This window comes from Filicampus tigris, chromosome 16, assembly GCF_054856515.1.
Source record: "Filicampus tigris isolate MCC_2025a chromosome 16, RoL_Ftig_1.0, whole genome shotgun sequence".
Taxonomy (NCBI): Eukaryota; Metazoa; Chordata; class Actinopteri; order Syngnathiformes; family Syngnathidae; genus Filicampus; species Filicampus tigris.
The window spans coordinates 13,795,243-13,817,927 of NC_141232.1; the positions used below are offsets into that span (position 1 = coordinate 13,795,243).

The 22,685-nt window shown below is 40.9% G+C and overlaps 3 protein-coding genes across 5 annotated transcripts; 2 read left to right on the forward strand and 1 right to left on the reverse strand.

The window, feature by feature from the left end:
* Nucleotides 1–995: 995 nt before the first annotated feature.
* Nucleotides 996–6,878, forward strand: gcdhb (glutaryl-CoA dehydrogenase b). Its single transcript, XM_086056628.1, has 12 exons — nt 996–1,170; nt 1,587–1,699; nt 2,486–2,515; nt 2,618–2,758; nt 3,086–3,148; nt 3,346–3,516; nt 3,666–3,795; nt 4,992–5,208; nt 5,579–5,682; nt 5,767–5,892; nt 6,119–6,279; nt 6,413–6,878. The coding sequence occupies exons 1-12, from the start codon at nt 1,091–1,093 to the stop codon at nt 6,484–6,486; spliced, it is 1,410 nt and encodes a 469-aa protein (XP_085912754.1). The 5' UTR covers nt 996–1,090; the 3' UTR covers nt 6,487–6,878.
* A 2,207-nt stretch (nt 6,879–9,085) lies between these two features.
* LOC147134860 (uncharacterized) lies at nt 9,086–14,302 on the forward strand. 3 transcript variants are annotated; one of them, XM_086055876.1, is made up of 3 exons: nt 9,086–9,325; nt 10,419–10,757; nt 12,725–14,302. In XM_086055876.1, the coding sequence occupies exons 2-3, from the start codon at nt 10,535–10,537 to the stop codon at nt 13,003–13,005; spliced, it is 504 nt and encodes a 167-aa protein (XP_085912002.1). In that variant the 5' UTR covers nt 9,086–9,325; nt 10,419–10,534; the 3' UTR covers nt 13,006–14,302. The 3 variants fall into 3 exon arrangements, with proteins under 3 accessions (XP_085912002.1, XP_085912001.1, XP_085912000.1); XM_086055875.1 differs by lacking the exon at nt 9,086–9,325 and adding an exon at nt 10,180–10,348 and having other exon boundaries at nt 12,725–14,301; XM_086055874.1 differs by lacking the exon at nt 9,086–9,325 and having other exon boundaries at nt 10,180–10,757; nt 12,725–14,301.
* A 934-nt stretch (nt 14,303–15,236) lies between these two features.
* Nucleotides 15,237–22,094, reverse strand: farsa (phenylalanyl-tRNA synthetase subunit alpha). Its single transcript, XM_086056592.1, has 13 exons — nt 21,892–22,094; nt 20,918–21,055; nt 20,265–20,363; nt 20,037–20,155; nt 19,539–19,631; nt 19,021–19,149; nt 18,834–18,949; nt 18,647–18,731; nt 17,424–17,523; nt 16,878–17,046; nt 16,512–16,589; nt 15,847–15,961; nt 15,237–15,554 (listed from the first exon to the last, which is right to left on the reverse strand). The coding sequence occupies exons 1-13, from the start codon at nt 22,036–22,038 to the stop codon at nt 15,449–15,451; spliced, it is 1,494 nt and encodes a 497-aa protein (XP_085912718.1). The 5' UTR covers nt 22,039–22,094; the 3' UTR covers nt 15,237–15,448.
* Between the last annotated feature and the right edge of the window lie 591 nt (nt 22,095–22,685).

The following is a 22,685-nucleotide window of genomic DNA, read 5'->3' on the forward strand; positions in this document are numbered from 1 at the left end:
TTGCAATTTTCAGTAGAAATAGCAGTGTTGTCTTCTTGCTTTTGGTTGCTTTTTAAAACGTATGACATCCTTTTGACAGAGGCTTCTGCTCACAAATATTTTAATTTGTTTACATGTATAGTATTTGCTGTAACATGTTAATAAAAAATATATTTACAAAGAAAATTAGCCATCCATCCATTTTCCATACCGCTAGTCCTCTTTGGGTTGGGTCACAGTAAGCTCGACCCTATGTCAGCTGACTTTGGGTGAGAGAGGGCGAATACCTTGGACTGGTCGCCAGAATAGAAAGGCACGTATTGGCAACCATTTACACTTACGTTCACACCTATGGACAAGTATCAGTGTTCAATTCACCTGATATGCTTGTTTTTGGAATGTGTACCTGCAGAAAACCCATATACTATACAAGCACTGGGAGAAACTCCATAGAGAAGTCCTAAACCCCGATTCGAAACCCTATCCTCAGATTTGTGATGCAGACATGCTAACCACTTGATGCTACATGTAATCTTTTAAATTTGATAGAATTATTTGCAGGACAGACTTTAACTCTTTCAACACAATACTAACTCAAAATATCAAGTGGCCATTATTTTGTACAATGACACCATGCACTTTCAAAACAAAAGAAGCTGTATGTAGGTTACTCACATATATACAATACATTGTTGACTTTATCACTGTACAAATCAGTGTGTCTACAACAATTTTATCACTCTATCTATCTATCTATCTATCTATCTATCTATCTATCTATCTATCTATCTATCTATCTATCTATCTATCTATCTATCTAGTTAGTTAGTTAGTTAGTTAGTTAGTTTACTTATTTGTGGTACTGTACACTTTTTTTCTGGCAAGTGACAATCCTTTGGTATCACGCCCCCGCGAATGGACCAATGAGGATAAACACCATTGACGAGGTCAAAGCTCAAAGAAGGGATATTAAAAAAAAACACTTCTATTTATTATTATAAGTCAGTCATGTATTAAAGAGGAATTACTAAACCAAAGCAGCGAGTTTATTTTGGAAAGAACAACTTGCAATAAACAAGTTTAGCCACGACTACATAAGGTGACGTCTCTTATGAGATTACGTCACTGGCTACTGTGTCAAACCAAGACCGAAAAGTGGATTCAGGACAAACGTTTTTCTTCTGAAGACAGGTAAATTAACCTAAAGCAGAGGTTACTGGATATTTTAGTTATCTTTTAAACAACTGAGCATGCAAACAGTATTCGGCTCTTATGCAAACAGTATTCGGCTCTTTTGTTGACTGTACTTTTGTACCAAAGTACAAGCTAGCGTTGTTAGCTAAAAGCAGTACATAACAGCTAGCTGAGTTAGCCGAGGTTGTTTGTCGAGCTTGTTTCTCATTGGACATTCCAATTAATAATGTGATTTTAATGGCATCGGGCCGCACCACTCTTGTAAATACTCATGTATTACACTTTGCCCTGATCGACACTGCTAAAAGGGGTGTAAACACACGTTCCATGTGGCACTACCTTTACTTTACTGCACTTTTAATGTATTTTGCCTTTTTCAAATTATAGACTAACTGTTCCCACTTCCTCGACAGTATCGAATCTAACATGGCACTGAGGAACGTGTGTCGCCTTTTGGCTCAACCTCATCGATGTGCCCTCCTGCCGTTCGCTCGAGGTCAGGGGACTGCAGCACCTGTTAGGTGGGGTAAGTCAGTCATCGAAACAGTAAACAGTGTTCACTAAACACCATACACAGTTCACCAAGCAATCGCAGCACACATACTATATTATATTATTTAAATAGTATACTAGATATATCATTTCTTTAGTCTTTTAGTGCACCCCTGCGGGCAACACTATTATTGTCTGACGTTTGATTCTAGTCTTAACTAACTTAGATTTAATTGAGCCACACTCAGATCATCTTACCGTCGGATGTCAGAAATTTCTGAATTGACATTTTTATGTGTTCAGTGTAAAACACAAGAGTAAGACTAGAACAGAGAAAGAATGTAGTTTATGTAACAGTAACATTTGTACACACAAAGTCAAGGCCCATGCTACAAGGAAAATACTCAGACTCCAAAAAGTTATGATGGCAATAGCCTCCAGTATTAAAGTATGGTTAAAAACGTATGCCAACTGTGCAAACTACTTTTAAAACTCTGAAAACTGACGACATTTGCATGAAATGGCAATAATGCCTAAATGGTAAATGTCACATTGTTGTGAAAGACCTTAATTGTCATTGTCCAAATACTTTTGTATAACATACATCAAATAAGTGTTTTAAGTATCCTTTCATACTATAGAGAAGGACTGATTTGAACAATGCATCTGTGTACCCGTATATGTGAAGAAATAAAATATATCCATCCATCCATCCATCTATCCATCCATCAACAAATATATATAGCTATATAGCTTTTTTTTTTTTTTTTTTTGCAACCACCATAATAATCACATTTTTGTTGTGGATTTTTTTTTTCAGATGCAGAGAAGATTGAGAAGACCAAAGCAAGTATGTGGAACCCTTTTTGGATCATTTTTTTTGTAGCTTGGACAATATATTTTAACAATTGAAGGTTGATTCCTTTGTGGTGCTGTTTTTAAACGCTGACAGCTAAAGTCCAGTTCAACTGGTGTGACGCCCTGGACCTGGAGGGCCTGCTGACAGAGGAGGAGGTCCTGATCAGAGACTCTTTTAGAACCTACTGCCAAGACAAACTGATGCCACGCATCATTTTAGCAAACAGAAATGAAGGTAAGACACACGTGGTCCTTGAGTGCTATTTTATCTCAACGATATACTGTCACAGTCACAGCCAAATCGACATGTCTTTATTTTAATAAGACTGATCGCTGTTTGTCATTTTTTTAATGATTTGATAGGAACAATTTTCTCCACAAGTAGACCTGGTAGAGTCAGTTGAATAAAAGTAAGACAGTCCGTTGATAGGTTCTAATTTATTTAGTGTAACTGGAATTTTGGACTCAGTCAAATATAAAATTGGCATACATCAACACGCCAATGTACAGTGAAAAATAAACCCTTTGCAGTGCAAAACGCACACAACCTATTTTCTCTTAGTGTTCCACAGAGAAATAGTGTCCGAGATGGGGGAGATGGGTGTCCTTGGTCCAACCATTAAAGGTGAGTGTGCATACATAATCTCCTTTTGTGGATGTGAATATGAGAGACCAACACACTTGCTCAGTGAAGCATTTTATTTGGAACTTGTTTGTTGGACGGCCGTTTTCAAAACAGAAAATGTTGCCTGACATGAACTCAATCCGATTTGATTACCTCAGTTAAATCGGCATGTTTCCTATCCTGTCTTTGATGTAAAGGTTACGGCTGTGCGGGGACAAGCTACGTGGCCTACGGTCTGATCGCCAGAGAAGTCGAAAGCGTGGACAGCGGCTACCGTTCAGTCATGAGCGTGCAGTCGTCACTGGTCATGCATCCCATCAATGCCTATGGCACCGAGGAGCAGAAGCAAAAGTACCTGCCCAGGCTGGGTAAGAATAAGTAGAGCAATAGCAACAATCAGCTGCTGTATGAAGAATTACTGATGATTGCTTTCAAGCAATTTGCTCATCGAATTATTATCTGGCAAGTTAGAAACTGCTACACATTGAAAAAAAATGCTGCTTGTTTCCATGGTTAGCTCGTGGAGAGATCCTCGGTTGCTTTGGCCTGACAGAGCCAAACCACGGCAGCGACCCAAGCAGCATGGAGACCAGAGCGAAGTTTAACCCGTCCAGCCGCACCTACTCCCTCACTGGCTCCAAGACGTGGTAAGTGCTAACCGTGTGGGATTCAGGGTTCTTTCCTATGAATGCTTTAAATGCTTAGATTTGAATGTTGCATTTTTTCAGGTTTGAAATTGTAATAGTCAAGATTTTCTTTCAGACACGTAACACATTTTACAACCTAAATTGTTTGTGTTTTGCTGTATTTCCTTCTGCCTCCTGTCTGTCGTTACAAAACGGGTTGACTCCAAAATATTGGAAATTCCTCTCCTTATCACAGAGACAAAAACTGAAGATTAATTCCAATAACAAAGATGTTGTTATATTTCTCCGACAGTGTCAATCAGACACTACTGCAACTGCTGTGACAGATTTTGCAAGTGTATGTTGGGGCCGGTGGGTGTATTTCTGTTGAAATAGTTGACATCACTATACTTAAGTATATTTTCTGTGCTTTACTTGAGTATTTCTTTTTCTGATGACTATTTTTTCTCTCTACATTTGAAAGCAAGTCTGTGCTTTTTACTCCTTCGTCAAAATAGGCTTGTTACCTTTTTAAACGTCAACAGATGACACGACATAAAAAAGACGTAATTAGCCGAGGGGGGTACTCGAGTCACTTAACTTGACTTTGGGATACCAATATTAGGACGTGCGACTTGACTTTTGACTGTTTACTTTTGAAAATCATTGCACAAGGAATCACGGCAGGAGCTCCAAGCATTAAGGCCTGAGCCAAGTTCGAAGTTAAGTCATAACTGATCTTATACATAATTGACAATAAAACTTACATTTGTATTTTCTATTTGTAGTTATGTACATTTTAGAGCCTGTACGATACTGTTTAACTTTTAAAGAAGTTGAATCAGTCCTTTTACTTTTTTGCACAACGTCCAGTTTGAGTATTTTTACCATCTGTAGTTATCATTTCTGATCTATTTGCTGTACGTTTCTCTGCCTCTTTAAATTAACTCATGAAAAGTCAACGCTGCCGTCGTGGAAGGGTGTAATGTTACCAAATATCCACACTGTGGCAGTCTTTACACTTGAATTAGTGTATGGAATTCACTGCTAACATTTCATGTATGATTATGATATAGCATAAATTACACATTATCACATGATACTGCCAACTCAATGTCAGGGTCGATACAAGATATGTTTTCAAAAATTCTACCTTTCCAAGGAGTTGATGGAAGTCAATGCGCATTAGTGTAATTCTAAGCTGCGCCCATCTACAGGATCACCAACTCCCCCGTGGCGGACATTGCGGTAGTGTGGGCAAAATGTGATGACGGCAAGATTCGCGGCTTCATCCTGGAGCGAGGCATGAAAGGCTTGTCCACTCCCAAGATTGAGGGCAAGTTCTCCCTGAGAGCGTCCGCCACTGGCATGATCGTCATGGAGGAGGTGGAGGTTCCCGAGGAGAACCTGCTTCCCAATGTGTCTGGCCTTGGGGTGAGTGGAGGAACCTTTCTTGTATACTGTTGCACTAAGACAGCGGTTCTCAATTGTTGCCACTTGGGGCCCACATTTTCCCATTGTCAGAAAGTCATGACCCGCTTCAGTGGAGGGAAAGAAATAATAAAGAACATGTTCAAAGGTGGCCTCTGAAAACACGTCAGATTTTTAAATATAACTACATGATATGTTAAAAGTGGCTTTCAGAACACCTATTTCAAGTAGAAGTTAACCCCAAAATGTTCTTTACAGTAATATGTCTTATATAGCCCCACTAGCTGGAACACGGTATTCTGATTGATATTGTGTTTGTGGAATATGAGTTGAGGAGTAAAACCGATGCAAATATTTGTCATTAATGTGCCAGGGTCCATTTGGCTGCTTGAACAACGCTCGTTACGGCATCGCATGGGGAGCTCTGGGGGCCGCAGAGTTCTGTTTCCATGCAGCTCGTCAGTACACACTAGACAGGTCAGAAGAGCCATTTCTAATCTTCTCGCTTTCTTTGCGAGTCGAGGTGACACACCAGCACTGCGTTCTCGTTCCCTAAACCAGGATCCAGTTTGGAGTGCCGCTCGCACGGAATCAGCTCATGCAGAAAAAGATGGCTGACATGTTGACGGAGATCACCATTGGCCTGCAGTCCTGTCTGCAGCTGGGAAGACTCATCGATGAGAAAAAGTAAGAACAACCGAGGACAGGCATAAAGGTGTTATCACCTGTATCTTTGGTACAATATTTGATGCAGCTCTTGTTCAGCTAAAGTCAGCATATCAAATTGAGTGACTTATTCGGACCCTCTAAATCCCAAATGACGCCTTCCTGTCCAAGAAGTGCTCAGAGTCTGTTTGAAACAAAGTGACGTTGCTTTCGAGCGTCCAGGGCAAGCATGTTGGTTTGTGACCAGGGCTGCCCCCGAGATGATCTCCATGCTGAAGAGGAACAGCTGCGGTAAAGCCCTGGACATTGCTCGTCAGGCCAGAGACATGCTGGGAGGAAACGGCATCGCAGACGAGTACCACGTCATCCGCCATGTCATGAACTTGGAGGCCGTCAACACATATGAAGGTGTGTAATATTATGCTATAAACAATAGGCGGCAGTATACATCCGCGCAGACGTATGCGTGATGTTAAGGTAAAATGTCCTGTAAACTATCCATGCGTTAGTCATGTTCTTACCAGGATCTCCCCACCCTCAGGTACGCATGACATCCATGCATTGATCCTGGGCAGAGCCATCACCGGGCTGCAGTCCTTCACTGTGGACAAATAGACGCACATTCTTCTTGCTGCTGTCAACCAACTGGAGTGTGCTCTCTGAAATGATAACTTACTGTACACATCCGTTCTGTAATATGACCGTGTGGACTATAAACAGAGATACTTTTGTAATTTGAGTGACAAGCTTGTTTTCATCTTTGGTTTCAGCGGAATTAGGAGGTTTTGATGTCAAGATTAGCTGCGCTATAGGTTACTGATAAGAGATCATTCAGCTCTACAAATCTCAATTTCTGAAGTAGAACTGTGATGAACGGTTCTCCCAGAAATGATTTATGAGGCTGCAGCACTTTACTGGTTCTTTTCCTGGAACGATTATGACTGCATGGTTTGCTAAAGGTCAAGTATGCAAGAGCAGCGACTTTCAATAAAAAGTATTTAATAGTTCATATTTGTCAAATGTCTTGAGTTTGAGAGAGAATGAGTTTGCAGTGAAAGTTTTCTCTAGGTACTCCGGCTTCCTCACACATTCTAAAAACATGCCTCTTTATATTAACTGAAGATTCTAAATTGTTCATAGGTGTGAGTTTGTTCGCTGACCAGTCCAGGGCGTAGTCTGCCTCGCTTCAAGTCAGCTACAATAGACTCCAACTTATCCAAGACTCTAAACACGACAACCGCTATAAAAAAAATGGATGGACGATAATATTGCAAGATGAAGAATTTTTGGAAAATGCTTTTTTTTTTTTTTTTAGTCACTACAAAATATAGTAAAACGTGGTGGAAGACAATGCAAATAATTTAATCGATTATAGTTTTATCCTGACTAAATATATTGAATTTAATATACAGTACTTTATTTACAGCTGTATGCATTATACAAAGTAAATGTGCTTATTCAAGACTCTTAAACGTACATATGTCAAAAGATTTTGATGAAAGTTCAACAGAGAGGGATAGTTTACCAGGGCTGTTAAATGGTGGCTAACTCAAAACCAGGAGAGCGCATGGCAAATGTGGAAGATGCTCCCTATGATGCAGATGGCAGTTACATAAGTGCACCTGTGCTGCTTTTTGCTGCCATGAGGTCACACACGACAGCATTATCCTCTGGGATGATCACGTTCAGATCATCCTGTCCCCCACGAGGGCCCCGTGGGCACAAAAGGCGACTGAAGGAAAAACCACACCTGCTGGCCTCTGAATTCACATGAACTCAAATAGTAAATGGATTTCACTTGCATCTTAAGGTACTCAAAGAGCTTTTCTGACCTTTCAATCTTTCCTGGTGGTACCATTACCTTTTTTCAGATTAAAGTTATTTCTGGGAGTACTGTGTGTTCTTTCTTTTACACAGTGGTGCCAACAGTTATGTTCACCTGTGTCCATCTTTCAGATGAATACTGGCCTAAATCAATGTTTGGTTATCATGTAGGGGACAGTCCATGATTGAATTCAGCACTTTTTTTTTTTTTTTAGCTTGGATGCCTTTGCGTCTATGTATTAGTGCAAGTGGGCTGTATGTCATTTATCATCTTTATTATGAATTAGTGATAGATTTGATGGATGTTTGGATTTAGGTCACTGTTGCACAAAACTTTTAGTGGATCCCATAAAACTCAAAATCACTCTCTTACACTGCGACATTCATCTCAATGGATACAGATGATTTAATACGAGTATTGTGAGTTATTTGTGTGGTCAATGAAGAAATTAAACATGTATGATTGGTACCACTAAGTTGATTGGATACTCTAAATTGCCCCTAGGTGTGATTGTGAGTGCGGATGTTTGTCTCTGTGTGCCCTGCGATTGGCTGGCAACCAGTTCAGGGTGTCCCCCGCCTACTGCCCAAAGACAGCTGGGATAGGCTCCAGCACGCCCCGCGACCCTTGTGAGGATAAGCGGTACGGATAATGGATGGATGGATGGATTGGTACCACTGTATATATCATTGTATATGAAACGATTTACTCACTCTGTGTGAAATATAGGCCTGTTTAGTTGTACACAAAGCTATCATTCTCTTGAATGGCAACGGGGGGCATGATTGTGCTACCAGTCATGGCACTGGCATAGATTGATGTATGAAGTTACAATATTTCTAGCGAATAATATTCACAAAAATGACATGGGTGGGTGTCACCGGTAGAGAATGTATTATCGTGCAGTGCAAAAATAATATCGAAATACGACCTATTAATGAAATGTCAAATGGCATGATCTATTTTTCAAACAGCCGAACAAGTCTTGTATTGTATCCCATCAACTGTCTTGGCTTTTAAGATGAGTACTGAAGCAACTTAGTAGTGTAGAGGTGAACCCCTGAGCATATTTCCAGTGATTAGCAGCTCATGAATGCATGAGGGCGTGAGGGTTGCGGGGGTAGGCTAGCAGATAAAGACCACCACTCCCTTCAGCTTTATTGCATGTCTGTCTGCCACTTTCAAGTGGAGGGAATTAAAGAGCGGCAAATCCCTGGCTGTGCATGTGCCGCATAGCTCTTACATAAGGAAATTACTTTCCAATTTTTTCCACCCCTTTGGACCAATGGCTTTTCATCTATTGGGCATGTGTAGATGTGAGTCACTGTGACTAATTGCGGCGCAAATGGCCTGTGTGTTCTGTGTCCTTTCAGCCGTGGATGATGATGGTGGCTGACGTGATGGGTGCCTTGCTACATGAAACCAAGTCAAGTGTGGGGAAATAAAGAGAGCTGTCATCTCCTGCCTCCTCGCTAATTTTCTCTCATCCGCTCTGATGTGGCAGCCTACGACTCAGATACTTGGACGACAGAATTAATCATCAAGGATTTAGAAGCTACTTGTGATAACAGCTCAGTCACCATCAGAGCTCAATGGGACTCATAATTGCCCATCTCTAGGCTACTTACAGTAAGTATACTGTATGGAATAGGGAGGAAATCCTCCAATTAAGCCTGAACTTGTGATTTTTATTTTATCGAGTGTGACTATTTCATTCAATGTGAGATAAATTAGGTTCATTATCAAAAATACCAGGTCTGTTTTAGGTCCCAAAAGGTGACTACACTTCTCAAGCTGTTTAAGACATTAAAAAAAAAAAATTGCATAATTAGAAAATTATACACATAAAGTGTGTGGCCACCATCGTCCGCTGACCGCAACCCTATCAAGATCCTTTGGCACATACTTAAATATTGGTCGTTACCTGAGCCCTGAGCAACTGTGATGTCATTTTCAATCAACATCAGTGACAAAATGGCCGCCCCCTAAAATGGCTAAAAATGGGTGGATTTTGCTGCTTAACTCATATTCCACTAACACAATATTTATCAGAATGCCTTGTTTCATCTAGCGGGCCTGCATAGAACATATTCTCGGAAAAAATATGTTTGGGTCGATTTCCCGCTTTAAAAGGAAGGTATATGAATAGGGATAGCAGTATCCTACAAAGAATGATTTTGTTTTTTTATGGCAGCATCATGCTTTGGGTCTGTTTTTCTTCTGCTTGAACTGGGGCCTTTGACAAAGTGGAAAAGAATGATGAACCGTTCAAAATAGCAGTCAGTGTTGACAAAACCCTCAAGCCTCTGCTAGAAAGAAAAACAATGTCCGAAAAAGCCTTACTCGAATAGCTCAACTTGAAGTTTGATCAGTGGCACTGTAAAAGGCAGCTGTGCCCAGACTCCAATTCAAACATGACTTTTAATGCGATTGGTTCATTACAAACAGTGTTTAAAAAGCAGCACTCGCAACCAAAGCCAGCAGCTTCTGGCTAACTTGAGGGAATTAAGGGCAACATAAGCCCGTGGTGGTGAGCGGAGGCGTGTTGATGACATGACGACAGAGCTGATCACTGAGTGCCTCTGCTGGCTGAGCAGCATCTACCTGCAGCTCCTCAGCGGACATGCATGGACCTGCAGCTCCAACAGATAGGCGCGTTTTGGACCAAATTCACTTTTTTATTTCATCCAACCAGATTATAACAGCTCTTTTGTCCTTGCAGATCCACTTCCTGAACAGTAACGTGACATTTTCTGTGGGACTTCATGTGGAAGGATCATGGCTTGTATCCGCGTTTGAGTGACAAGGCGATAAGAACAGAAACATTTTTCCACAATCATGAGCGGATATAATTTCACAGTGTGGAACTCTACGGACGATGGCCATGCCTATCTGTATTCCTTCGAGGAGCCGCTGTACAAGCAGTACAAGCCTGTGGTGAAGGAGCTGATCCCCCTGCCCAAGGCGGTGCTCTACCTGCTCATGGCGGCCCTGGTGGTGGTTGGGGTGGCATACGCCATTATTGGACATCTCATTAAGGATCTGGCCATTGATATCGCAGGTATGTTATCATGTGAATGCCGACAACTTCAAACCACTATAAACATAATTCACTGGTGCATGGCCGAAAGTTCCAATATGGCAATTTGGTCAATTTCATATTTTTCACAAATCTGTATTAATAGTCAGTCCACAGATGTTGGTGTTATTTTTACATTTCTGACCAATATAAAGTGTTAAGAATGGCTAGCGCTCTTTGACAATGTAATGTTAATGGTTGAACAAGCTCCTGAAAAGCGATGATTTTGGAGGTGCGAGGAGTCCACTCGACACCAGCGAATGGCATGAATTTAAAAAAAAAAAAAAGTTGAAAGTGTTCAAGGCACCCCTGTGAAATAAGTGACAATCAATTTTTCAACATGTTAATATATATGTTATCTATATCTATTTATCGTCTATATCAGTGATCAAGTGTGCTATGGGAAATTATACAATTTCACCCAATTGGTCTGAAATTTAAAAAGAAAAAAATGCTACAAATATGAGTCAACTATTTATGCCACAGACATAAACACTCCTACACTGACAGTTTTGTTTTTGAATATTCAAGGCTTATTCCCTGTGCACCTGCAGATGACTTGCTTTAAAACATAACATTTTCATGGATTAAGACACAATTGCAGGAAATGCAATGGAAATATTCTGTGTGCGCTTCTGAAGAAAAATGCCAATGAATTAATAAAACTTGAGGACCCAAATACTTTGATTATGGCAGTTTCCACTTGCATCTCATATCTATGCTGTATGTACGTATCTACATATATGCCCCAATAGGGCAATCTGATTGGATGCTTGATAAGTGCTTTGAATTACAGTGTATTGATCAGGTGTTAAGAAGTATTTTTTTGTCATTAAAAAGAAGAAATACACAACTACAGGTAAGGACTGACTAGGTGCGCTATTATCCTCAATAGCACAAATTAAAGCAAAAGTCTTTGAGGGGAATCATGTTTTAAGTCCTGGAGACATGACAAGGTGTACTGAAATTAGCAGTCCAACACTTGACACTCACCTGCAAGAACCTTACCAGAAAAAAGGAACTTTACAAGAACCATTGAGTATTTAGACCACAGGACCTTTTGTCTAAATTTATTTCAAGTTAATTAAGAATTTTGAAGTCAGGACTAAATTGTGCCAAGTTATCAAAGCTGGTATTCTGTTCTAAAGTAAACAAAAAGCCATTTTACTTTGGTATGGACGTTTCACAGTCTGCACTTTTTAACTAACACTTAAAGCGGTAGTCAACCCCCAAAAATCTTTGCAATAATATGTTCTGTGTGCCTTCCGAGTGTAAACATTGCATTCTGATTAACATTGCGTTTGTGAAATATGAGTAAAGCAGCACAATCCAATCTCAGGGGGAGCCATTTTGTCACTTTGTTGACTGAAAATGACATCGCACTTGCTCAGAGCTCAGGTAACAACCAATCACGGGTCACCTGTTTTCTGAAGCCGAGCCATGATGGGTCATTATCTTGAGCAACTGTGATGTCATTTTTAGTCGACAACAAGTGGCAAAATGGCCGCCCCCTGAGATGTACAAAAACAGCTGGACACAAACGCAATATTAATCAGAATGCTGTGTTTTGAGAAGTGGGGCTGCATAGAACATAGTCTCGTAAAGAAAATTTAGGGGTTGACTTCCTCTTTATCTCATTCACTGCCATATTTATTTGTCTTCGCAGTCCAGCCATTCAATCCCCAAAACGTGTGTGTGTATGTGTATGTGTATATGTATATATATATATATATATATATATATATATTTTTTTTTTTTCAAACGTTAGGGTAAAAGAGGGTCTGAAAATCTGGCAGTGAATGAGTTACTTACTGTACTTTTCTGTATTTACGTAGAGTGCGAGTACTTTTGCCAACTCTACCCAGGAATTCCTGTATTGACTTGTGTCCAATAATACCGACGTCATATCTTAGACTTGCTGATATGAACTCATTATCTCTAATGTTCAGAGTGCATGTTGGGTCCACCTGATAACGAGGACAAGGATCAGGAGAACAACCCGCAAGGCCTGGCCAGTCACCCCCCGCCACACCCGTTTGCCCACAACGCCTTCCACGTGTGGGACCAGGACGAGGTGGTCATCCCGCTGCCGTTGGACGACAGTCCCGAGACCAGCCCGCTGTTGATGGCCACCATTCCCTACATCCCTTCTTTCTTCCCACACCTCCACAGCCCGACAAGTCAGAACTCTCCTGCTCTCCCCGACCCGGGAGATCAGAATCCGCATTGAGGACGATGATCATGATCCACGACGAGACGCGCAGTCGGTTTACACGGGGTGAGCTCATCGAAAGGACTCCGACATTAAACAATGAATTATGGAAAAAGTGTACGGAGATGATTTCCATTTGCATGCAATGTGTCAAAACCTCGCGCAAGCACACCGGGAGATCAAACAGTGGTTTGATCTTGTGCTTGTCTTTTAAATCTCCAAAGGTTTCTGTGAATAATGCAACACTCAAGACTGCAGTTTGGCTTAGACTTAAAAAAAAAGAAAAAAAAAAGCATTGAGCATACAGTCAGTGAAGGAGAAGCCAAGGACAAAGAGTATTAGAGAAGATCATCGGATAATTTCTGTGTACCTGAGTCCATGATAACAGGTTCAAAAATACATCGAGTATTGGTACAATACGTGTGGCTTGTCTACCATTTCATGTTGTGTGTATCTGCTAAAATAAGTGTTTGCTGTTGCCATGTTGATGCAGGCAGCATCACAAACTGACAAGTTAAAAGCTATTATTAATTTCAGGTTCATACTGAAATTTCACACTAATACTGAATATCCCTAACGTTGTGAGTTGTGTAAATACACTTATTTACGCTATTGTCAGTCCCAGGGTGTCATATTTAATGTGTCCCTCCACTTTGTATCACACACGACCGGTAAGACTCTTACGTTTATTGTGCTGACTGTCCTCTGTATTCAGTCTGCACGTTAGCCAGGTGGCCATTCAAATCTTTGAAGTGATCAGTTGGCCGTCGTACACGCTTCACTAAAATGCTATTTTAAGTCGCTGGGGGATTAACCTTAAGATGAAGACTTAAGGAATTCCAGGGAGTCCACTTGTACACAACAAGACTAATCTCGGAGCGTGTATGGATGAAACACTTCAGAGGACTCCCCAGCCTGTGTGCAAGGCCCAAGGCACTAACGTATATGGACAAAAATATCGGGACACTTGCAGTACAGCGAAAGGAACTATTATGAACAAACAGAGATGCGCTCCAAAAGTTCAAGACTCTTCTGGGAGGACTTGCTCATGCGAGATTTTGGTGCACGTCCGTGGGAATTTTTGCACTTTGTTCCAGGTCAGGGTCGAGGGGGATGAAGTAGTTTACCAAGGCATGTGCCAAGAATTTTTCAAAAAAAAAGTCTATGATCATATAAGACTAAAGGAGCATAAACCGCATGTTTTGGGTCGTACCAAGAGCAAATATTCCGATCTCTGGAGGGCCTGCCCATGTGTGGAATTAAACAACCATGTCAAACTTTTGTGATCATGTGTCTATAAGCAAACTGTTCTGTACCTCCACAACAGCGGGGTTAAATTACATAACCACCCTCTACACCGAGTTTTTTTCCCTTCATGACATGACCAGCTAATAGTAGTAGTAGTAGAATAGGGGATCTCAAACTGCTTGGGTCCAAGGACCCGTTCAGTGGGAACATTTTTTTTTTTTTTTTCAATGATTCCTTCATAAACACCATGTGCAAGCCAAAATGCTATGGGAATTATTTGTGAAAATCTCAAACTAAATATTCACTTTTTTTTTTTAATAGAAAGGAACTTGTGAATTGTGAATTACATTCAATATTTATCGTCGCTAGCTGACATGGACTGCTTCCACTAACAACATGGCTGCCAACTGAGGGAAGATAGTCCCTAGAAACAGTCAGTGCCCACTTAATGATTTGGAAGCAATATTTACAGGGCTATATCAGAGCTTTTATTTGGTCCAAATGTAAGGTACGTTTTAGTATGTTTGTTTTTTTGACACATTGGTCCCCATATGTAGGTATTCAATGATCTGACATTTTCAACAAATTATTCTGCGGAGCCTCAAGTTATGACTCACAGGCCCAGGCACAAGAGTGTCAAGAGATTGAAAGTGGCTATTTGTATGAATCAGTACAGTTCACAAACTACAACCACAATAATTTCGTATTATGTTAGATCAAAATCCTATTTGCATACATTCTATTCTCATATTCTAAAGGACTTTTTAAATCTATCACTGATATTACAAACATTAAAAAAATTGAAAGCATATTGATCATGACACCCACCGAGGTGGATAAAAAGAGCTGATTAGGTTGTTGTAACTTAAGCAGGTGCAAAACGTTAGCCACTTCACAAACTTCATCCCAGTACTTTTAGCATAACATTATGTACGCAAAGACACCATGATTCACTGGCCATATCGTCACGCCAAAGCCTGAATGAGAGAGGAGTGTGGGAGTTTTACAGTTTGGAAAATGTTTATTATCCAAAAGGAACCTATACAGTTGAGTTTATTCTTGTGACAGAATGATGTTGGTTCCTAAACTATTGTTTTGCCTTCTAGTGTATACAAAAGCCTCTCACCTGATTTTAAAACGCCATAAAATTCTAGTTTGTTATGGCTTCAGTGACAGAGTGGGTCCAAAATCTGAAAAAAGATCTGTACCAAACTCAGGAGTCCAGTCGACAAATGGGGCTGTCATAGACCATCTGTAGATTGACCTTATGTCCCACCAGCTCTCTGATGTTGTTGATGCCATATTTAATCATGGTGGGTCTGTGGGACACATGAGAAGGTTGAGTGAGCAACAGTTCATGGGAGAACACGGGATTAACTACATATGGATTCCTGGGAGACTTTCCTCATACAGAAACAACGTACAGACATGTTGCCTAATCTTGAAACTGATGCGTGATCGTCAGCAACTGCGTATCAAACAATTCACTCATTTGATTTACTTGGATTCACAACCGACTGGACGAATCATTCTCAAGACCTGGTCTTTTGGTTACAATTACGAAACGGACAAATCACCAAGGATTCCTGCATGCTTCATTTCTTTGTTTACCTTTCCAGAGACAGACCCCACGCAATGACAGACACATCCTCAGGGAGACCCATAGGCAGCAGCATCTCTGGTCTGAAGACACCGGAGTTCCCCACTTCCACCCACTTTTTTAGTCCTGCATGTACAGAGATACATCATACGCAGTTACATCCCTTAGCATAAATAAACAACAACTGTCTTTCGGTTTTCTCATTGGCACTAAACATAATTCTGAATGTCGACGTCAGCGCTACGCTACAGCTAAAACAACACGCGGTATGTCAAGGATTGTACCCTACTATTAAAGCGTTGCCACGGCAATGAAAGGTAGTAGAACATAGTTGTCTTTAAGTATCATCAAAAGGATGATTTTCACAAGAACTGAGCAGATTTTAAATTTGAATGCAGTGTAGTTAGTAAAGCAGGGCACATGTCTTGCTTGAAATTCCAAAAATATTCGACACTAACCTCAACCCTTTATCGAGACAAATTTAGCACATTTTTGGGGGCAAACAGAACCTCTCATCTGTCTTTTGCTACTTCCATGTGTCATTTGCAACAAAAAGACATCCATTATTGAAATAAAGAAAACTATTTATCTAAATATGGCAAAGGTGTTCATAAATTTGGGGTTCATTTTCCTGGAGTAGAAAAGACAGTTGGTCAAGAGATGGAGAAATGAATACCTTCATGATAGCTGAACACCTCCATACTGGGCTCTGTGTAGGGGTTGTAAGCAGGCTTGAAACGTAGTTTAGTAATTCCTAAAAAAAAAAAAAAAGAAGAAAGTGTGAGAAATTTCTGCATCCTTGGCTCCATTTCTCCTTAACACTTCCAATTCCACCACTTCAAACTTCATTCTCCATGGTGAAACCCAAAAGCACAAATCTGTCTTTCAGTTTTTTTTCCCACGTTTCCATCTGTTATCAACAGTGCGTGCATCCTGTTTGTGGCCGTAAAACCTGAGTTGACCTTCAATTTAACTATGCCCCGAACTGCATTGCAGTTGGAAGTTCTTAAAAGATTCAGGGATATAATCTGTACATTCGAACCTAGTTTGGTGAAGAACTGATGCAGGACACCCATGAGGTCCCCCAGGGTGAGCCCATAGTCAGCCACCACACCCTCTATTTGGTGGAACTCCGCCAGATGGGTTGCGTCTAATGTCTCATTCCTGAAGACCCGGTCGATGGAGAAGTATTTGACGGGGGTGAACTTCTCCTGGTGAAGAAGAGAAACGGTTCATCCTCACCACACGTGTGCAAAAACGCCACGTCAAACACTAGGTGACCCATGAGCATGCTGAGGTGCTACTTAAACTCTACTCGTCACTGCTTTCCAAGAAGTGTTTGAACCTGAGTGCAAGGATTGCTCCAGTTTAGCTGCCAAGAGCTTTAGCGAGGTCAGATGCATTGCATGGGATGCTAGCAGGTTAAATCTGGGTGCACTGGAGCAAAAGCTGTCTCGAAATTGTTCCACACAAAACTGCGTAGACACACTGGGAAAAGTCCTTAAAAGCATTGCATGCCTTGCCACACATGCAAATCAAAAAGGTAATTCCTTCTTTAACAATTCGAGCGCGGGAATGTGCAACTTACCTGTTGTGCAAGTTTATACAGCATCCGTGCGCTGACCGCTGTGGTGTGCGTGCGGAGGATATTCTTCTGGGCCTCCTCAATCTTCCAGTCGCATTTGTACCTGAGGGGGCAGCACAGTGGAAGAGCAGTTAGAGCTAGCTAACTGTGTGTTGAAAAATAAGGAAAGCTCAAATTCCTGATAACGGCTTTCAGTTCCAGTGAATATGTTGTAGCTTTCCATTGTGGATGAATTAAGTCACCATCCATCTATATATCGATACTATATTGTCAAAAGTATTTGTTCACCTGCCTTGACTCGCATATGAGCTTATGTGACATTCCATTCTTAATCCAAAGGGCTTTGCGCCCTTTGCAGCTCTAGCGTCAACTCTTCTGGGAAGGCTTTCCACAAGGTTTAGGAGTGTGTTCATGGGAATTCCTGAACATTGTTCCAGAAGCACATTTGTGATGATGTTAGACAAGAAGGCCTGGCTCTCAGTCGCCGCTCCGATTCAGGTGTTCTACCGGGTTGAGGTCGAGACTCAGCTCAGGCTAGTCAAGTTCATCCACACCATATCTATATGGACGTTGCTTTGTGCGCTAGCGCATAGTCATGTGGCAACAGTGAAGGGCCAACCCTAAAGTGTTCCGACAAAGTTGGGAGCATGGAATTGTCCAAAATATTGTCACTTTAGTTCCAATGAAAAAAAATCTTGAATTTTTCAGTATACGAGATTTGGGGCTGTTTAAAATAATAACCTTGTCTGTATTAGTCTTTACAAAATTAAAACCTGACTGTATAAACCAGGGGTAGAGAACTCCGGTTCCTCGAGAGCCACATCCTACCTGTTTTGGATCTCTCCCTACTACAACACACCTGATTCAAATGATCAGCTCATCAGCATGCTCGGTAGAAGTCTGAAATGAACATGATTATTTGAGTCAGGTGTGTTGTAGTAGGGAGAGATCCAAAACAGGCAGGATATGGCTCTCGAGGAAACGGAGTTACCCTACCCCTGGTATAAACTGAGCAAATGGAATCAAACAATTAGCAAGGCTAGTCCCATTTGTGACACGCAATTGGCTAGCATTAACTAATTCACTTCCTCTTTATAAACACATTACAATCACAATGATCAATAATTTAAGCAGGTTTGCGTGAATATTTTGCATTTTGGCTAAAGTCTACGGACTACTGAACACTAAAACCTTGATCTTATTGATCTCACATGTGATTATCTCACCCTTGTGAACCAAATCCGCCCTCCGAGTGGACCCTCTTCACTCTCTCCAAGTAGTCCTGCGGTAACTCAAGGGCGAGAGCAGGGTCTGAAAATGATACAAACGTTACGATACAGTACAATGACTCTTTATGCAAAAATAATTGTCAAAGTTTACTGCGGGGCAAATATCTGACACACTTGGTCTCACCAGACAGAAAGAAGGTGTCGTGCTGGTCTCGAGCTGGGTGCTGCTGCGGCTGAAAAAGGGAATCAAAGTTCCAGAAAGAGCTCTCTATGAAGTTGTTGGTTGGCATCTCGGTGAAACTAAAGACAAAAGTGTTCAACATGTCAGTGTTTGGTACGTCGCTCATATCACTTATCAACAAAGAACTCACCCCATCTCCAAGAAGATCTGTCTGAACTGCGTTCGCACTTTCATCAGCGGATGCAGGTGGCCACACTCTGGAGCCACACCCATCGCATCAAAATTGTACGGTTTGAAATTTTTCTCTTTCCAACTGCCGCTGCGATGCAATACATGCATTGGTTTAAAAAGTGGGCAAAGGAAGAGACGTTATCGTATGTTTTCATAACAACAATATTCAGTCCGTCGTCTTATGCAACGACTCATTTGTACTTGCTACTGTACTATATATACTGCTTCATTTCACCCTCTATTTTATTAACAGACTAAATTCAAATTCTGTTAAGCTCATTTCAGTCTTGGTGGATTTGTACCGCCCTGCCTTTAGGACAAAGTCCCCATCTTTGGGACTGTCCCCTATAATAGGCGCTCATTTCTCTGCGTCCTCTGTCTGAAACCCTGCACACCGCCACTGACGGACAGATGAGGGCAGACAAGACAAACACCAAAGTTTTGCTCAAAAAGCATTTGAAGAGAATGTGGACTTACGTGGCAATCATCTCAGGGGTGAGCTCCGTCTCCTGTTTGGTGACGGTGGTGCTGAAAGAGTTGCCTTTCGTGATCCAGTAGGACTTAACCGTCCTGAACACATTGATAAAGGATAACTCAATTAAATTTATAATTGTGATTCACACTTGTTCCATCTCAAAATTACTTTGATAAGACAGGCCAGAATTTGGCTCAGAAACATAAACCCACTTGTTTTTTTTGCTGTGCATTTAATAATTTCAAAAATCCATCTGAGAATACAAACTGACTTGTCTTATCATCTACAGTAACCTGGTGGAAAAAAAGACATTTCTATTATTTTTTTTTTCTATTTAATATTTTACATTTTAACGTGTCATTATAACAGAGTTTCTCGTTATTAGCAAAAACATGGAGGGTGAGTCAAAACTATAATGAACTAAAGCGCTTGTATCCTCATGCAGACTTGTCTTCTACTGTCACCCGCTGGTAGATAAAAATAATACATCCAGAACTTACACCTCAGCAAGAAGTTTCCGCTTTTTCAGCTCATTCTTTTCTTTATCGTCCAAGCTCGAAGAGATGCCTTTCTGAACTAGAAGCAGCTTCTCTCTAACCTGGTCCTCTATGTTCTCTACCTGTGGATCCAAACAGAACCACACAAAAAAATACATCTTCCCGTGCAGATGAGTGTCAAACATAAAAGGTACTGTCCACAATCATATTCCCTCTAAAAGATATACGTACAGTTCTGAATATCCTAGGCCCGCCTTCATGCCCTTTGTCCAATCGGATCCACTTGTTGGACATGGCCTTGCTGAAACCAATCTTTCCAAAGGACAATTTCTACACGCGCACACAAAAACTGTTCAGACTCAGAAATATCACTGCACATACGTTGACATTTCAACCACTGACTATTTCAAGTGGAACTCAAGTCAACAAATTTTCTTTGCAACAACATGTTAATATTGAATTTGTAGAAGAAGAATCAAGCCTATTAATCCACAGGTTTTTAGCCATCTCAGGAGGCTGACATTTTATGCAGCACCACCTCCTGCCGTCGACTGAAATTTACATCAAAGTGCCTTCAGGTTCGCATTGCGAACGTCACGGCCCACCTGTTTTATGGGTATGCTCACGTAACGTTCGCAGTTGCAAGCCCGAGGGCGCTTCCACTTCAATTTCAGTCGACAGCAGAGGGCGTGTGCTGCTGAAAACAGGCGGATTAATCGGTTTATTTCTTATTCCACAAACACAATATTAATCACAACAAAGAGTTTAGATTAGTGGCAAGACATTGATCGTATAATTGGAAAGATTTTTTTTAATTTTTACTTGAGTTCCCCTCTAAGAAGATAAATATATAATATATAAGAGTAACCCTCTGTCAGCCTTACCATGAGGTCACTTTGGGTCAGACCCTCTATCGGGACAGAGTTGAAGACGCGAGCTTCCTGGCTGCCTTGCTCAGCGATCTCCTTGCCCTCCTCTGTCAGCTCCCAGTGTTTGGAGGAGCGTAGCTCAGCTGAGATTATCTGAAGGCCAGGCAACACAATACATTTTTTTTTTTTCGATTTCATTGGCAGATTTAGGTGAAGTAGCAGGGGTCGCCATAGCCTATCATCTGCTATCCCTCCCTGTCCTCTGCTCCAACTCCAGCTTTCTCCAAGTCTTCCCTCAGTATAGCCATCTCCTTTTTGGTATTCCTCTTTGCCTCCCACCTGGCACATGTTCAAACCATCTCAATCTCGTCTCTCTAGCTTTGTGGACAAATACATTTGGACAGGAGCGTTAAAAGAATAAGAATACATATCATTTGTAGAATAAAATATATATAAATATATATAATATAAAATAAAAATACACACACAACCTGTCCAAAGATAAAGAATGTGGAGTGTAGTTATGTTACGGTATAATACAGTATTCGTTTCACAAATAAATACTGTTTAGTTTATCCTCCTTTCCAGGATTGATATTACTCTTGAGAAGGCGAGTGCACTGGGTTAGGATGCGTGCAATTTTGGATGAGAATTTTGACCACAACTGTAATTCGCCTTTTAGTCACATAATTACTATTTTATCCTCGTTTTTTCCATTATAAATACCGCACTGCTGCTGCTGCTGCTACTACTACTACTACTACTACGCTGTAGTGTTGAAAAGTCCGCATTTATAATAAAATTGTTAGGTGTCTGTATCGGGTTTTTTTTGCGCAGTAGAAAAACGTAGGCCATATTTATAACAGAGCACATTAAACCCGTCTGACAACAAATCTCACATCTAGTCTCAAACCTCATTGCATCAGTCACATTGCAAATGTTGACTTGACAGCGTGACTTCCGGTGCAATTCAAACCGGGGAAACTCACTTCGCCGAGAGATTGCAGACTCTTTATAGCACCCACGACGACTTGGTGGTCCACTCCGAGATTGCAAGCCACATTTAGGCTTTCCACGCCGTCTACCGCCTTCTCAATACGCTGAAGAAGCGTCTCCAACACACGCGTGTCCGCCATACCCGGTCTCGAGTCTCCACTGAGCTCAGAGGAACCGGAAACAACGTCACAGCTTGGTTACGATGGCAGCTTTTATGTACCCTCATGCATGTTTATAAAGCGGTGATAGCCTTGTGAGATGGTTTGTAATGTGTTGATTTAATTTTAAAGTTTGAGATAAAACTTTTTAAGTGTTAAAGAAATGATTGACGAGTTTGTTACAGCTTTAGCTGTTATGTAATGCGCCAGAGGTATTGCTTTAAATACGGAAAAATTTTGTTTCGGCTTTTAGTTTGCGTTTAGACTAATTAATTGTATTACAGTCAACATAGAATATATCTCATATATGTTTCGGCTTTTCGTTTACGTTTAGACTAATGCATTGGATTACGGTCTTCATTTTTTGTAATTCTCTGATCTGACGTTTTACAGTGCAGCACTGCAGTGGAGTACTTGAAACATAATTTCTACTAGCCTCCCTTATTTCAGTTGCCTTTAAGTTGCCCCTATCTCGCTAACTTGTTAACTTTAATAGGTCATTACCTATTAAAGTTCACTAGTTACACACATTTTTAGTCATTCTTTCCTCAAAACCCACATTACACTACCTACAGTACATTAATCATTGTAAATACCCCAAAAAGAAGTCAAAGCTCTTGACACAAACG